The sequence below is a fragment of the Phodopus roborovskii genome, unplaced genomic scaffold (genome assembly GCF_943737965.1).
Source record: "Phodopus roborovskii unplaced genomic scaffold, PHOROB, whole genome shotgun sequence".
NCBI classification, from domain to species: Eukaryota; Metazoa; Chordata; class Mammalia; order Rodentia; family Cricetidae; genus Phodopus; species Phodopus roborovskii.
The window spans coordinates 7966426-7979705 of NW_026126410.1; the positions used below are offsets into that span (position 1 = coordinate 7966426).

At 34.2% G+C, this 13280-nt stretch overlaps 1 protein-coding gene across 1 annotated transcript in view; it reads right to left on the bottom strand.

Annotated features, from left to right (window-relative positions):
- The window catches only part of Wdr17 (WD repeat domain 17), a 63040-nt gene extending 50369 nt beyond the window's left edge, over positions 1-12671 (bottom strand). Inside the window, exons 1-4 of the mRNA XM_051182427.1 lie at positions 12604-12671; positions 8141-8269; positions 5329-5512; positions 2743-2973 (exon numbers count right to left, since the gene is read on the bottom strand). Of these exons, the coding sequence (XP_051038384.1) occupies positions 2743-2973; positions 5329-5512; positions 8141-8269; positions 12604-12669 (610 nt within the window). The 5' untranslated portion in view covers positions 12670-12671. The remainder of the gene's footprint in view (positions 1-2742; positions 2974-5328; positions 5513-8140; positions 8270-12603) is intronic.
- Positions 12672-13280: the final 609 nt, after the last annotated feature.

The window sequence follows — 13280 nt, forward strand, 5'->3', positions numbered from 1 at the left end:
GGAACACAGTATGTACTCACTCATATATGGATTTTAGACCTAGATCAAAGGATCACCAGCCTATAATTCACACCACCAGAGGAACTAGGATACAAGGTGTATTCTAGGAGATTCATATAAAGTCCCTCACAGAACTGGGAAGGGACAAGTCCCCCAGAGCTCAGGTGAAGTGGGGGGGGGCAGCGAATGGAGAGAGAAGTAGGAGAAAATGACGGGGAGGAAAGGAAAACATGTGCGACCAGGAAGATTGAGCCTGGTTAGGAATAGAAGACAGGAAAGAGAGAGACAGAGACAGAGAGACAGACAGAGAGAGAGAGAGAGAGAGAGAGAGAGAGAGAGAGAGAGAGAACATAAAAGAGGGAGCCAATATTGGTTTGAAGATAAAATTGAACACAAAGAAAGGTCTAGAGAACTACAAGACTGCTGCCAATTAACAATTTGAGCTTCCATGGAAAGGCTATCATGAATGCCCTTCCCGGAGAGTGAGATCAACAACTAACTTATCCATGGAGCCCTCAACTAATGCCTGTTGGAAACAGGATCAAACACCCATACATAAACAGAGTCGAACTATAACCCAGATGCAGATGGAGAGGACAAGACCATGAGGCAGAAACACATACAGACAGCTTACCTGAACAAGAAGGAGCTAATGGCCACTAGACTGATAGCTGGGAAGCCAGCATGGGACTGACTCAGGCCCCCTACATATGGAATTGGGGTGGGGGGATGGGAGGGGAGGGTGGTTAGAGTGCATGTGAGAGGGCAGAGAGGATAAAAGGGAGAGAAGGAGGGAGGGAGGGAGAGGGAACTGGGATAGACATGTAAAATAATAAATTAAATTTAAAAAAAAATGCTTTGACTCCCAAATTTAAGTTCAAGGGCAAGTTACTGGGGAAAAGGACTTCTATTTTTGTTTCCACAGAAAATGAAAAGATGTGGATTCCTTCTAGACTAATGTGGTTTGATCAAGCCAGACCGCCTGAAACAGAGTACAAGGTGCTCCTACATTCAAAACAGCTGGATAAAGCAGCCTTGCAGACTACAGCCAGGATTTCTGAATCTTCTTAGAATCCCCAATGACAGCGCCCCTTACCAGCAGGAAGTAGTTTGGAAAGAACAATGCCCAAATTCCCAAATATTGTCTATAAATGTTTATTTTCATTTAAATGGACTTTGTTATATAAAATAAATTTAAAAAAAAAAGACTTGTGGATTATAAAGAAACATACAATGTATGTTAGTAACTGCTCTTTTTCCTTTCTTTGCTGCTGTATTCTTATAATTTATTCAGAGAAGTCTTTCCTAAATTACTGTAACTAGATAAAACCCTTTTTAAGAGTTAAAAAAAATGTAATTTGTATAACACATTGTATTGATTCGGCTAATGTGTTTAGTAAATTTTCTTTTGAATTTAAAGAAAAAGAAAAAAAATGAAAGTGAAATATCATACAATTGTCAAAATTTTGATTTTGAGATTAGATGGTTAAAGAGTAAATAAATCATGTAAAGTTACACAATTCACTGTGCCCATAGGGGGGAAAATATAAAAGCAACAAACAAAATATATACCCACAAATAAAACTTCTTCCATTCAAATTTAATTCTTTATTAGTGTCAGAAAAATTGATCATATTTTTAGTTACATCATTCTTGAAAAAGCAATAATAAAATAATTTATTGCCTAAATTTTAAAATGAATGTAAACCTGACAAAAATTCACAACAGGCCCAGTCAATCCAGTTAAGTAACGAGGAGCTCAAAGATTTACTGTCCTTTTCTGTGAGGTGGCGACATCTTTGATAAAGAGCAGAGTTATCCCAACACCTTTATCAAAATGTAAATCCTCTATGGATAGCATTAGAAAATCGTCACAACCCCCAGCTAAAAATTCTTGTTCATTTGACTTATTTTCCCATAAATGTGCAGATAAAAAGAACTGATGTGAAAATTCCAAGCAATGATGGATGATTGGAGCTGATTCAAAAAAAGGTGCTGCACAGATGACAGAAGGCCTTTCAAAAAAGTTTGCTTCATATGAACACTAGGACTCAGCACAACCTGAATACTATTGTGCTTACACTATCATTTTGTGAAACTGCACTTCAAGCACTGTTGTAGTTCAGATTTGGGAGAGTCCTCCAAGGGCTCATGTGTAGGTTTGGTCCACAGCCTGTGGTCCTAGTGACAGGCAGTGAGAGACCCTTTAAACATCCAGTTCTGGCTGTCCAATTCCAAACACACATACAAGTAACATTAGCCAGCCAGAATAGGTTGTGTTTAGGAAGAGGTACTGACTATTCACATGCACATATGCACACAGCAGTTAATGGAAGAAGAGTCAGTGAATCTGAAAGACAGCAAGGAAGATCCCATGGGAGGGTCTGGAGGAAGCAAAGGGGAAGGAGAAATGATGCAATTGTATTATAATCTCAAAAAGCAAAGCATTTTTAAAAGTTCATTAAGAGCATACTTTTGAATGGGATGATGGGATTAACTTCCCTTCCTCTTCTCCTTTTCATACCCAGCCACGTGATGGGTAAGACTTTCCTGTCATGTTCTGGGTAAGTGGCAGTGTGTTCACACAGATTCAAAGCAATGAGGATAACTGACCAGAGACTGGAACCTCCCACACTGTGAGCCAAACTGAGCCAAAGTAAACCTTTCATTTTTTCAAGTTGTTGTGAATAAGAAAGTACATTTGCTAAGAAAAGTAGATGGGATCAAGTTAAAATTACTTACCAGGCTGAAAAATTGATATGCTGCCATCAATATGACCAAATACAACTTTCCCCTTCTTTTGGGTGTGCCATCTAAATATACTGATATCAGACACAAAACTGTGAGCTTCTTTGTGTACAGACACTCCACTGTCTGGTCCCGAGATGGTCCAAAGGAGCAGAGGACCTTTGTGGGAAACAAATGCCACCATATCGTCTGTGTCCCAGCACCAGCCGAGACAGGCAGGTATCCCTGGAAAAAATTAAATGCAAACACACACAACAGAAAGATGGGCATAAGATTTGAACAACTGCTGTTTGCATTGCACATTTATAAAACTTCAAATATAAGCATTATTTCACTAATGCATATTTCACTAATCTGAAAAAAATCAATTTCTTATTTGGGAATTGTATTTATAAGATAATCTTAAAAACTACAGGGAATATGCATAGAGAATACTAATTCATTCAATCCAGTTTTATATATATATATATATATTTGAAATGTGTAGGGTTGATCAGTATGTTACTGTGTAGACCTAGTGACAAATTTATCATTTAATAATTGGGCAAATCTACCACTTGTTTTCCACTAGATAAATTACTAGGGGAGAAAAGAAAATAGAAATGAAAAACACACAGGTCCAGTACTACATATGGAAGTTGAAAAAATCCACTGAATAGCAATTTTTCCTTTGCTTAAGCTCAATTTCCAAACAAATGAAGTCTAAGATACCTTAAGAATTCATACTAGAACTAAAAAAATTTAAACATTTCTAAATAAACTACTAAAATTTTCAATCTTTAAATTATGAAATATTTGGAAATAACCTGAAGGAGTCTTTGAAAATATTCAAAGCAAAAATTAAATCAAGATTTCCTACACTATTAGCACAATCATTTAATTTTTCTACAGATGCCAGTGAGAAAGTCCTTTTAAGCTGTATATACAGAAACACAGGGAGCTATGGCTAATCAATTAAGCAGTCTCCTCCCACAAACACCTTAGATTCACGTAAGGTTTGCTCATTACTTCTTACTTTTCTGGTTGTGAGCCTAGTCTTTAACAGCTGAGCTGTCCCTGCAGCCCTGCTCATTACTTCTTGACAAAGGCATCTAATAATTATCTGTACTTCCAAAGCGTATTGAAACTATTACTTTCAAACAAGCTAATACAGATTCTGTGCTGTGACTTTATGAGAATAATGCAGGACAAATATTTAGTTTCTTTATCATAAAATATAAAATTAACTTCCAGTAGAGTTTTCTATATTATATAAGATCATCTACAAAAATATAATGTATTGGGTATATGTACTGTTATTAATGTAAATAATACTAGAATGATCCATAGGACTTTTGATGAATGAGATTACATACAGAGAGATACAAAAACTCCTGATTCAGACACAAATGGCTGTTTTTATGTCACAATAGATGTTTTTCTCAGTGATACACTTGAAAAAAAATCAAAGAAAAACTGTCACGTATATTAATAGATGTTCACTACATAGTTGGCTTTATAAATGTCTTTTCAGAGGTTGGAGAAAACTTTACTCACTATCTGGCTATTCCAAGACATGAAAAGAGATTACATAAATTTAGAAGTAAAATTCACTCTTTGCAGTTACAAATTACTTTAATTTGGCAAATACCCTTAAACCACTTGAGTAGCAAAATTAATTACTTTCACCAAACTTTTAAACATTTTTAATGACCTAAGTTGAAAAGACAATATACTAAATGTGTTGAATATGGCTAGAAAATAAAGGCTGTTATTGTTACAGAAAAACATAGGAATAAATGTGTGAATTGCCAATATTGCAAGTACATGTTAGAATATAATAAAGAAATTTTGAATAAAATTACCCTATTGTAATAGTTGTGTCTCAGTTTTATATCTCAAAGTTATTTATATCACTTTTAAAAGAAACTTAATATTGACATCATATCTAGAAATACCTTACATGGTTATAAAAAATCATCGAGTTATCATTGGTAGAGAAAAGTAAAGTTAAATATGACACTGAAAATAAAATGGTTATTTAATTATATCATCATTATAGGTAAAATCAAAGCCCAGTGCTGAGTAAAAAAGGATTGTGATATTATCAAATTCCCAAAAACTTGTTGAAACAAGTTTTCATCTCTACCAAATCATACCAAAAGAAAAAGAAAAAAGAAAAAAAAAAATCACAAAACTTGCTTAGCAGTACATCATGTAGACGCAAAGTATCTGCATATTATCCTTATGTCTCAAAGACCATTAGGGAGTACCCTAATGAACAGTCAAGGTCTAGTACCTACCTCACTAATATTTTTCTGCTTTTGTGTTGATTCTGGAAATTTTCATATTGAGCTTTAACATTAATTTAATTATTTGTAATTGGCTGTATCCTTAGTTAATAACACCCTCTGGATATTTATCTTGAGAAAATTTGTTTCAGTTTGCATTTGTTTGCATTTGTCATGGCAAGAAATTTATTTTGTATACATGTTACTACTAGAAATTTTAAATGTTGTTTTAAAATCTAAACTAGCTAAATAGTGATTATTGAAGTAGAAATATTTTACTTGATATAATAAACGTTAATGGTAAGTATACCTTTGAGGTTGTCGAGTTTAGCAATGACTTTTTGTTCTGCAACATTCCAAACGATCACTAAGTTATCAGTACTGCCACTGGCAAACAGGTCAGGGTTATGTGGGCACCAAGAGATTGCCGTGATTGTCTTTTTATGTTCCGACATAATTGCATGGAGTTTGAATTCGTTATAACGGTGATCCAACTAAAACGAAGCATGTCAAGCAGTTCAGTTCTCCTTTATTAATTAGTATGCTCTCCATTAGAAATCATACTCTATAAAACAGAAGCTATGCACAGAAATTTTGGTTTGCATAATAATAAATATGAATTCAATTCATGCCTTGGTTTTCATTCAACTGAATTCAGTAAGCAGAAAGAAACCACTTGAAAAAAATAACTGAGGAAGCAAAGATTTTATATTAGAAGTAGTAAATTGTTTAAGATTTTAAACATGTGCATTTTAAATTTTTATTATATTTTTATCCATGTATTTTGTGAAATATAAGAACCCTTTTAATTTAGAGTCTTTTAAATTTAAGACATTTGCATAAAAATTAGGTTAAATAAACCAACTGTTCTTTTTTTTTTAGAGAAAAACAAAACTAGGTTTTAAAGCTTATTTTAAAATTGGTTTATTTAAAAAAAAAAACACACAAGTGTTTATAAAAACTTTGAAATATTCAATGATGTTGAAAAACAATTCTCCAAAATATTAAAGGTGTTCCTTCTCTTAAAATGAATTGCTTTGACTATCTCTGGCATATATTTAATACATTCTGGTTGTTGTCTTCCACTAGTGTTCCCCCCCGCTGCCCCCCACAACCTCTTTTCTAGATGCATGATTTTGAGAGAGACAGACAGAAAGAGAGAGAGAGAGAGAGAGAGAGAGAGAGAGATCTATTTAAATTAACCAGGCCTATCTGTGTGAGTGCTGATTAGAATAATCCACTGGAACCTGGTGGGGTCTGCAATGGACTCCCAAGCAAAAACAATTACTGGCCTTTTCTCTGAAAGTGTCTGTTAGGTCCCTAAGAAACTCAGGACAACTCCATGGTGCCTATTAGCATAGCCAAGTGCCTGTTGGTCTCTAGCAAGTACCTGTTTTATGGAGTCCACTCATAATCTCTCATCCTGCCCCCTTACCCTAAACCTCTCCAGCTCAGGAGCCTCCCTTCCCTCTCCCCTGCTTCTGTCCTATATAATTGCTGTTTGGGCTCTAAGTTCTCTCTCTCTCTTTCTCTCTCTCTCCCTCTCTCCCCCTCTTTGTCTCTCTCTCTCATGTTCAGCTACTCTTTTTTTTTAAACTATTAATGGTGTAACAGACCCTTTATAAATCTAAATCACTGGTTTAATTGTATTTGTATGTATTAGTGGATGAAGTGTCCAAGGAGGCCAGAAAAGGGCATCATATAACCTGAAGCAAGAGTTATACAGCCAGTTGCTAGCTGTCTGATGTGGACTCTGGAAATCAAACTCAGGTTCTCTGGAAGAGTAGTAAATATATATATAAATATATATATATATATATATATATATATATATCTCCATTAATTATTACTGCAGGAATTCATTCCTCATTACTTTATCACTTGGATTTATTATATCTTCATTAAGGTTGGTCTTTTTCCTTTAACATATACCAATGAACCTTCACAGTAGCCCTTGAAGTTTTAAAAATCATTAAATTAAAGGTTAGCTATTTTTTACCACATGCTTGAAATAAAATCCTACTTGCTAACCATAGTGCAGTTTCCTACATGATCAAGCTTCTTCTATCTTGTCTCCTTGGCCTTCAATGTTTTCCTCACGGATTTTCTCTATTTTTCACTCACCATCCCTGAATATGAGTTCAGAAATATGTTTTAAGACCAAGCTCCTTAATTTCATAATTCTCCCCACAAAACTTAGCCTGTACAACTCTGTCCTGTCGAATGTTGTTCTGTTTGCATAATTGTTTATTTTGAATAGCTATTATAGTTTTAAATTTAAAATTGGTTAGCAATGCAAACTATCTGTAGCAGTATTATGAATATTCCCAGTGAGTCTAACAAAGAAAAGGGGGTTATATAGTGGTTCATCAGAAATATCTATATATACAAGGATATACGAAGAAGCAATGTTGTACACCAGTGATCTTCACTGACTTTACTAGCACAGTGTAGAACTTTAATTTATTAATAAATTCTATTACAACAATATTATGAGACTGTGCTGCTACACTGATAGGAATCTAAATTGCTATTTGCAAAATTAGCCGAATATATTTTTTCATTGTAAGTGAATGGTTATATCAAGTTCTAATGCCAGGCAGAAAAAAAATACCATTTATTAATTCAGAAAAATATGATAGCAAATTATTGCTAGTGTGCACTGGTACCAGGAACTATTTAATAAACAGTCTCTGAAAATTATTTTTTTTAATTTATGTGTATGTGTCTGTGTGGGCATATAAATATAGTGTCCAAGGAGGCCAGAAAAGGGCATCATATAACCTAAAGCAAGAGTTACAGCCAGTTGCTAGCTGTCTGATATGGACTCTGGAAATCAAACTCAGGTTCTCCGGAAGAGTAGTAAGTATTCTTAATTTAACATTTTCCTTCATACCATCATCTTCAAAGCACTTTAGATGATGTTTAAGGTCATAAGCTTAATTCAGATTAATGCCATTGCTTAGTAATATAATTTACCCTTTAATATAAATATTCAAAGAAAAAACACAAATACTGATTAAACTATCATTTCTCATATTACATAGAGGTAATGTAAACATTAATTAAATAATAATTGTATGCACTAGAATCAGAAATTGAAATAATCCACGCTATTAGACCTGGTATATATAGATGGCCAGAGTTGCGCAGTATGCAAAGCGGTCTCCGTTGGCAGCACACACATCTTTGTTCCATGGCTGACACCCAGCAGCCAGCAGCCCCACTTGCCTGACCTGGGACATGGTTGCCTTAAAAGCAAAATTGAACAAATGTCAATCATTCTCATCATTTGGTACTGTGAATCAAACTTCCCAATTTTATCTTCCCTAATACTTGCTTTTATGTACTGAAAATAAATTATTGGTAGTATTAATCTCAGCTTAATTTTTTCTGATAAAAATATCTGAAAATACCAAGTAGACTTCAAAGCAGGCAATTTAAGTTAGAAGAAATCATAAAATGACAACTGTCATGAGACATGGACCTAGGGTGGGAAGACTGTCAGGGCTGATGGGGAGTAGAGGGCAAGTGAAAGTTCATCTACATGGTTTAAAAACAGAAACACCCAGATCTCTCTCTGACATCTACAATTATCCAGTATTGGCCATTCATCCAAGGCAGCCAGTTCAAATTTGGAATAACTCGGTTCACAGATTTTTAGCATAAAATAATAATTTTTTATTTGAGTGTAGTATAGTTCATTTACCCACTCATCTACCGGGGAAGCCATTCATTGTTATATCTCAACTATTTTTTATTTTCCAAAATTATGTAATATTAGAATTTCTTTGTTGGTATAAAATTCAATATGCTGTCCATCTTACATATGTTTTGCAAATCTAAGATACAATACATTATATTCCTTCATCTATTTATTTTTATTTATATTTTGGTTTTTCTGAGACAGGGTCTTGCTACATTGCACAAGGTGATGTCTACCTCTCCTAAGTAATGCATGATGGTCTGAAGTTGCAGTAATTCCCTTGCCTCTATCTTGAGAATACTGAGATTATAGGTGTGTTCACCACTCTCACCCTTAACTCTTCTTAAAATTTGGAACTGAGTAATCCTTTAAGCCAGCCAAAAAAATAGTAAATAGAAAAAAAATTAAAAATGACATTTTATTCTTAAAAGTCCATGTATCAATAAACAAATCAATACCATTACATTTGAAAACCTTTATTGGGTATTTAAATAAATCCTAGTATTTGGAACTTCTAGAATTTTTTTTGACAGGATCATAAAATAGATGTAAAACTTACATAGATTTTATTGGTGTAAATCTGTTACTAAGGAGATGAAATGGAATTCCCAGAACCCTCTATTATTTTTGTCATCAGCATGAATAGTTACAAAATTCATGATTCTTCATTACCAAAAATAGAATATATTCAATTTAAGGGACATTTTAAATGCTATTTTCAGAAATTTTAAATATAAGTTGTAAAAAGTTTCACAGAAAAACAACTAGACTGTGACAAGTAGCATTTTGCAGGTACACAGAATAAATTCTCAACATCCTCACTTCATCATGCAACATGGTTTGTGAACCAGGAGACAGTGTCATGTGCATTCTAAGCATCAGTTCTTGGGATGGGGGTGTTCGTTTTGGATGGAAACTAAGCATGAAAAAGCTCACTGAATAATGCAGGCTTATAGTGGCTTCAGGGAGAAGGCCTGTGCATTGTTAAAGCCACATCAATGGTAATGATAGCGGCTGACAACAACAGGGCTATTATTTTCATTTTGTTAACTTGTGTCCAAGGTTTGCTCTTGAGCCCCTACACAGAACATGTGCAAGCACACACACACACACACACACACACACACACACACACACACACACACACACCTCCCTTATGGAAACTTACTTTCTCATAGTCAGTGGGTGAAATATAACAGAAAACAAGCCAGAGAAGGATTTTATATATTAGGATTTTAGAGGTAGTAACGTTTACTTTTGAGTGTGAGGGGTTATTATGATTTAAATTTAGTTAAAATTTAAATATAAATGATGTGGCATTACAATATAGTCAAGAATAAATTATAACTGTAAAGTTTGTATATGTGTGTTTGTATATTTGAGTCATAAATCGTCCTTATATTAAGGTACAAGTGTCAACTTACTGCTCTAAATATCAAACTCACACGTAAGTGTCAGTTTTCAAGCTCAACTCAATATTTTAATTTGTTTTTTTATTAACTAACATTTTTAAATGGTGATAATATAGGCTACATATACATATACACAAACTGGAAAATAAGCTGGATGGCTAGGGGTGATAAAAGCCAATACTTACTTCATCTCATCTGTGTCTGGATACAAATGAGTGAACCCTGAGCAAGAAGGAGCCCAGACTCATGAAGATGATATGTCCAATTTTAGTAGTAAACTATTTTTGTGATTAAGAAAGGGGACAAGACCAGGTTATAGAAACACATAGAGACAGCTGACCTGAACAAAGAGGAGCTAAGGGCCCCCCAGACTGATAGCTGGGAATCCAGTGTGGGACTGACTCAGGCCCCCCGAATATGGGTCTCAACCGGAAGGACTGGGCAGTCTAAGGGACCTCAGATAGTGGAACCAGGATGTATCCCTGGTGCACAAAAGGGCCTTGCGAACACATCCCCCATGGAGGGATACTGCCTTAACCTAGAGACAGGAGAGAAGTCCTAGTCCCTACTTCACATGACCTGTCAGATCTACATGACCCCACCTGGATGGCATTCCCCTACATGTGGAATTGGGGTGGGGGGATGGGAAGGGAGGATGGTCAGGGTGCATGTGAGGGGGCAGAGAGGATAAAAGGGAGGAAGGGAAGAAGGGAGGGAGGGAGGGAAGGGGAACTGGGATCGACATGTAAAATAATAAATTAAATAAAAAAAGATAAAAAAAAAAAAAAAGAGAATACTTTCTTTTAACATCTTGGTTTATTTTCAAAAGGACCACAGTAATACTAGTGACTGAAAAGAGGAAGATTCTAAACCCTTACAATCTCTATACGATGCTCCAAAGGCACTTTAAAATAACATGTATTTTAGTAAAAAGCGTTTTTACTAAAATCAGTCCTTTCTTGACCACATGGATTGCATGTCAAAGAAAATCTTTCTGAAGACATTAAAAATGAATTTGTTATTGTATTTAAAGTGTACTCACAAACTTAAAAAAGGGCATTTGGCATTGTAGTTCAGTGTTTGCTCCATGGAGTTTGGAATCTTGCTATTAATACTCATAGGCTGAAATTCCCCCATCATTTTCATTGTATTATCCCATTACTGAAGTTTAGAATTCAGGATGGAGAGCTCTTTACTATGTCACAGCACGTTTCCTGAAGAATGCTTTAGAATTTACTTTATGTGTGTTTTTCTCCAGAGGCATATGGCTACGAGATCCAGAATGTTTATCAGCTTGTTCCACAGCAAAGAAAAGAAAAGACTACCTGAAAAACAAGTCCCCAGAGGCTATGCACTACTGAGCATCTATAATTAAAAAAATAAATAAATAAATAAAAAGATGAGAAAAAAATTGTGATTGGTGTGATTAGAACAGACTGCAAGGAAGTGAATAAAAAAAAAAAAAAAGAAAAATTACTGCATCTCCTCAGTAGCATGTGCCCTTGAACAGCAATGAGAACCATGGTCAAACTTCACAAAGACACTCTGACTCTTTTGTTCACAACTTAATGCAAAGAAAGTTCACAGTCTGTCTTCTTCTAAATATCAAGAAACTCTCCATTGAAAAAGTAAAATTAAAACTTTTGACATTTTATATTTTAAATAAGATTTTTTTCTTTTACTATTATAATGCTAAATTGTACTTTGTTCAAGATAATGGGCTGAGTTGTCATGGTAACATTTGACACCCTTTGAAACATAATTATAAGCATTTTAATTCTCTTTAAATTTATCAGATACAATAAGATACCCAGGATGTTTGTTTTTCCTCCAATAATAGTATAATAATACTAAGTATTAATATAAAACTGCCTTCTATTTAATTAAATAATTTTATTTATGGGAAAAAGGTTTGTAATCATTGCTATTTTTATACATGAATCACATACAAAAGAGTATTTTATAGTTCAGTCTTAAAGACAGTCTGAAAATATTACTGTGAGTTTATCTAGGCAGGAATGATGCCTCAGGCCTATTATATAGCTACTCAGAAAGCTGAGGCAGGAACAGCACAGGTTCAAGGCCAACGTAGGCAGTTTAATGAGATCTTGTCTCAAAACACAAATGTAAAGAGGGTTGGGCATATAGCTCATGGGTAGAACACCCACTTAGCATCCAGGAGACACTAGGTTCCAGCTAGAACTAAAAAAGAAAATAATCTAAAATTGGAATGGGAAGAGACCTTTGGTCAATGTATAGCTATAACCAGTATAAATTATATTCTTACTTCTGTTTAAATGACTATAATAGTCTCAGAGTTTTGTATTACACAATGTCCATAAATATAAGGGATGGAACAGAGCTCTACAAAAAAAAAAAAAAAAAAAAAAAAAAAAAGCAAAATAAATAAATAAATGAATAAATAAAACCTCATAAAAATTGTAATTACAACATAAATATTTCTTACTCTTTGTAGTCCTTCAAACCAATCATCTTGCTCAAACCAATGTGAAATGTAAGTCATCCAAGCCATAGAGTGTTTGTACTTTAAGCAAGTCAGCTGGAGAATTGTCAGCGCCTAAAGTAATAACAACGTGTTTCAACCAAGCAAGTTTCACCAGGATCTCCCCGTGAAATCATGTTCAGTGCAAGAAGCTAATACTAAACAAACATTTGCACATAGCTGTTGAGAGAAAGCTAAATCAGAAAATACAAACCTATATTCAAAACTAAAAGCTAAAGTAATTTTATGTCGTTCAGTTCCAGAAATGACTATCAAATATTAGGCTTTATCCTCACCTACTAGGAACCCCTTAGATTTAATTGTTTTAAGAAAAAAATGGTTTATAAAAGTTAACAGGTTTTAAGTTCCAGAAAAATAACAAAAAGGAAGAAAAATATATCAGTCATGTATTTCTGTTTTCTTCTATTACAATACTTGAGAGAGAAATCATTTTGTAGTTAATGAAATACAAATGAAGTAGCTGCAGCAGAATTTTAAAGGTTGTGCATCACTTAATACATCATGAATGAGTTAGAGTGTGATAAAAATCAATTTAATATTAGTTAAGTTTTATCGCTTCTGGAAAAAAATAATTACTAGCTATAACAGTGTAATGTTACATATATTTCAATATGTATGGT